The sequence below is a fragment of the Phalaenopsis equestris genome, unplaced genomic scaffold (genome assembly GCF_001263595.1).
Source record: "Phalaenopsis equestris unplaced genomic scaffold, ASM126359v1 Scaffold000114, whole genome shotgun sequence".
NCBI lineage: Eukaryota > Viridiplantae > Streptophyta > Magnoliopsida > Asparagales > Orchidaceae > Phalaenopsis > Phalaenopsis equestris.
Genome location: NW_018164556.1, coordinates 701843 through 705109, shown reverse-complemented (window position 1 = coordinate 705109; position 3267 = coordinate 701843). Strand labels below are relative to the sequence as shown.

At 33.6% G+C, this 3267-nt stretch overlaps 1 protein-coding gene across 1 annotated transcript; it reads right to left on the bottom strand.

Annotated features, from left to right (window-relative positions):
- Positions 1-666: 666 nt before the first annotated feature.
- LOC110020998 lies at positions 667-3085 on the bottom strand. The gene is made up of 3 exons (XM_020719310.1): positions 1843-3085; positions 1596-1746; positions 667-1171 (listed from the first exon to the last, which is right to left on the bottom strand). The coding sequence occupies exons 1-2, from the start codon at positions 3055-3057 to the stop codon at positions 1597-1599; spliced, it is 1365 nt and encodes a 454-aa protein (XP_020574969.1). The 5' UTR covers positions 3058-3085; the 3' UTR covers positions 667-1171; position 1596.
- Between the last annotated feature and the right edge of the window lie 182 nt (positions 3086-3267).

Sequence of the window (3267 nt, the reverse complement as noted above, 5' to 3'; positions counted from 1 at the left end):
TAGTGAGTGCCCTTATATTATACGCAATGATTGTCAAATTTTATTAATAGGTTGGATCATCTCCTATCTTTCATGAATGTAGGCATATTTAAATCAAATCACATAAATTATTGTATTCTTTTCTTTTGGAGATTAATCTATTTTACAGTTATTTTAATGTAAAAAACAAGAATACAAAAAATGAATTGTTATGCTTTAAAAGGAAAAATATAGTATGCAAATAATAACCATAACGATAAGTTAGTAGATGTGGTGTAGTTGTGAAATAGTTTAGTTTTGATATTAGTGATGCAGTTTTGTTGACTAATGGAGATAAAATTTTTTATATATGTAAATCATTAGATATAAACAATGAACTTTAGATAGAGCATAATTAAGTTTAAATATAAACATTTAATAAACTCTAGATAGAGCATGATTAAATTTCACAGATAAGTTTATATATGAAAATTGTTAGATAAAAACAATGGACTTTAGATAGAGCATAAGTAAGTTTCACAGAGAAATTTACAAAAGTAAATTGTTAGATAAGAAGATTCTCAATCATTTTCAAACAAAATTATGATCATGAAGTGCACTTCTACTTGAATTAAGTTGAACAACCATAAGGCAAATAGTTTATTGTTTTAACTTAAATCCTTAGCAACTTCAAAAAGAAGCCTGAAAATAATTCTCTCAGAAACTTCAAAGACAACTATGTCTGTTTCCTCCACACAAATCCAATTATCCCATATTACATTCAACAATGTTTCTTTGCAATAAAGGTCCTTCTCCAACATACAATCAATACAATCTTCATAACATGCATCATTAAACTCGCTATAACTTTTTAGTTTCTTTATCCCATTATTGTCCTCCTCCAACAAGCGTTTGAAAGATCCATACGATGCTTGATTTGCCGCTCTTTCTCGTATCATTTGATGAGTTGCAAGATCGTTCTCGTGATTTTTTCGGACCATTCTACCCTTCACGGATTTGTGGAGCAGCTGGTCATAGAAAACTCCATCTTCTTCGAAGAATGTTGTTTGATAGAATGCATGCTTTATAGCAATGGTGGGGGGTTTATAGTAAGATTTTCTAATGGATTCTTCAAACATCTCTAAACCTCTTCCATCTTTGTAATTTCTTGGCATAACTTCACATATTACCTCGTGGTTTTTTCTGATCTCATCTGTGATAAAAAAAGAATTGTAAGTTTCAAAGCAAGTTTCAGAGTAGAAAAATTCTTACGCAGACTTCTCAGCTCCTACATATAAAGCCATAATTTGAATCAATTTTGGGCTTGGATCTAGTTGGACTCAAGCCAATGAGCCGAGTAACTAGCTAGGCCCGGCTAGTTGAACCTTAACCAAATCAATTTATTTATGCTTGTATGAATGTTTTTATGAATCAAATGTATGTTGGATCAAGAATTTGTTTATAAAGATTGAATTTTGATTGAAAAGGAACCAACTTTATGTCAAAATCAGATTGAGTCAGCTAATAGCCGGGGCTAGCACAGCTCAAGATTGGATTAGTCGATGCCCTGCCTGCATGGATAAACCAAAGAAGTAATCCAGTTGGATTTTAATTTGAATAAGTAATAAGTAAATCACCTTATAGGCTACCTTTCTTAAAAGGCTTCGCGGGTTCCTTCAGCACCTGCTTGAGGAGGCTATCAGCAGCTAACATACTCTTGCTTCTAGAAATTGCACGGCTTTCAGTTAGAGTGCCGTTAAAGTTTCCTTCTGATTTTTTATCTTCAGGCTGCAAAAAAGATGAGTTTTTGTAAGCAACTTACTGAATTTCATCATGGCGGGCTTCATTATAAATTTAAAAAAGAACAAAAAAACAGAACTTTACCTTACTTGACTTCCTAATTGGTTTTCCTGCAGAAATCTTCTCAGACTTCACATGACTAATAGAATTAGATGGTGCAGACTTCATTAAAAACTTATGCTTCATATTTTGTTCCCTAGTTTTATTTGTCTGAGAAGTAAACCTTGTTGTGGCTTGTAATGTTTCAGCCTCTTTGGGATTCATGTTCTTAGTTTCTCTTTCGGCTTTCAACTGCTTCTTCTGCATCTGTTTCTTTCCATTAATTTCAATTTTCTCTAAATCACCCATCATTTTCCTTTCCTTCAAAACAAGATCCCTCTTCAGCTGCTTCTGAGCAGCAGCTGCAGCTATTTTAAGCTTCTGTGGTGGTTCTATTTCCTCCTCCTCAATGCTGACCACTTCACTTTGTTCCAAATTTTCGTGGAACTCACAATCAGTATCAGAAACTCTCTCTTCAAAAATCAAATCCGACGTTTCTGAAATTAGATTTTCCTCTTCAGTGTTTCTAAAAAGCAAATTTAGAGGTCTGATTATCACAATCGGAGGGGAGCCATCTTTCTCACTAAAAATTGCTTCTTTTTTCATATCTGATTTTGTTATAGAGCTTACAGATTGTTCACTCTTCAGAAAACCTGTAGATCTCATGGTTTCAATAATCTCATCCAAACTTTTGTTCTTCTCCACATGACTTCTACTTCTCTTAAGCTCCTTCTCCTCTTTCCCAGCCTCAATTAAAGGAAAATCTTCCAAACCCATAAGCCTTGCAATCAAATTTGGAGTTTTCATCTTCTTTCCCAGCGCAGAAAACTCAACTTCACTTTTCCATAAAATTGAATTTTTGGTTGAAGAAACCTTCTCATAATCGAATTTATTAAACTTGTCTCTGATCACCTGCTTCATTTCCTGCGTGTGATTGGTCGAGGAACTGTCAGCGGAGGGTGTCCGTTCGTGCAATCTTTTTTGTCTGATGAAATCAATGGAGTTTTCTTCTGCAATTTCCTCTCTTTCACCTTGCCTTGTTCTCTTCGTTGAGATTCTGCCTGTTGCTTTTTGAAGATTCGAAAGCATTAACAGTGATTCCTGGAACTCCATTGCTCCTCTTAGAAGATCATCAAAAATGTAATTTTTCTGCCCTTTGAAACTCGAAGATTTGGACCAATTATCAATCTTTTTTTTGAGCTCATGAGCTCCTTTGGAGACTCTCAGGAACTGTAAATCACTTCTTTCTCCTAAGTTCATGGCTTTTCCTTAATATCAGCTTCTTCTGAAAAAAATTAAAAGAACTCCTTTTTTTTAATTTTCTCTTAAATCTCTGAAGATAACATGGTTTTATTTCAAAATTTCCTCCAAAGTTCCAAAGAAGAGCAAAATATCTTCTCTGATACGTGGAAAAAAGATGATCTTTTTTAAACAAAAAAAAAAAAGAATTTTAGCTTAAAAGTAAAAACT

Excerpts from the sequence above, each read along its gene's own strand:
- LOC110020998 (XM_020719310.1), bottom strand. The coding sequence starts at position 3,057 with ATGAACTTAGGAGAAAGAAGTGATTTACAGTTCCTGAGAGTCTCCAAA. Across the intron at positions 1,747-1,842 it reads CAATTAGGAAGTCAAGTAAG|CCTGAAGATAAAAAATCAGA; the intron begins GTAAAGTTCTGT and ends TCTTTTTTGCAG.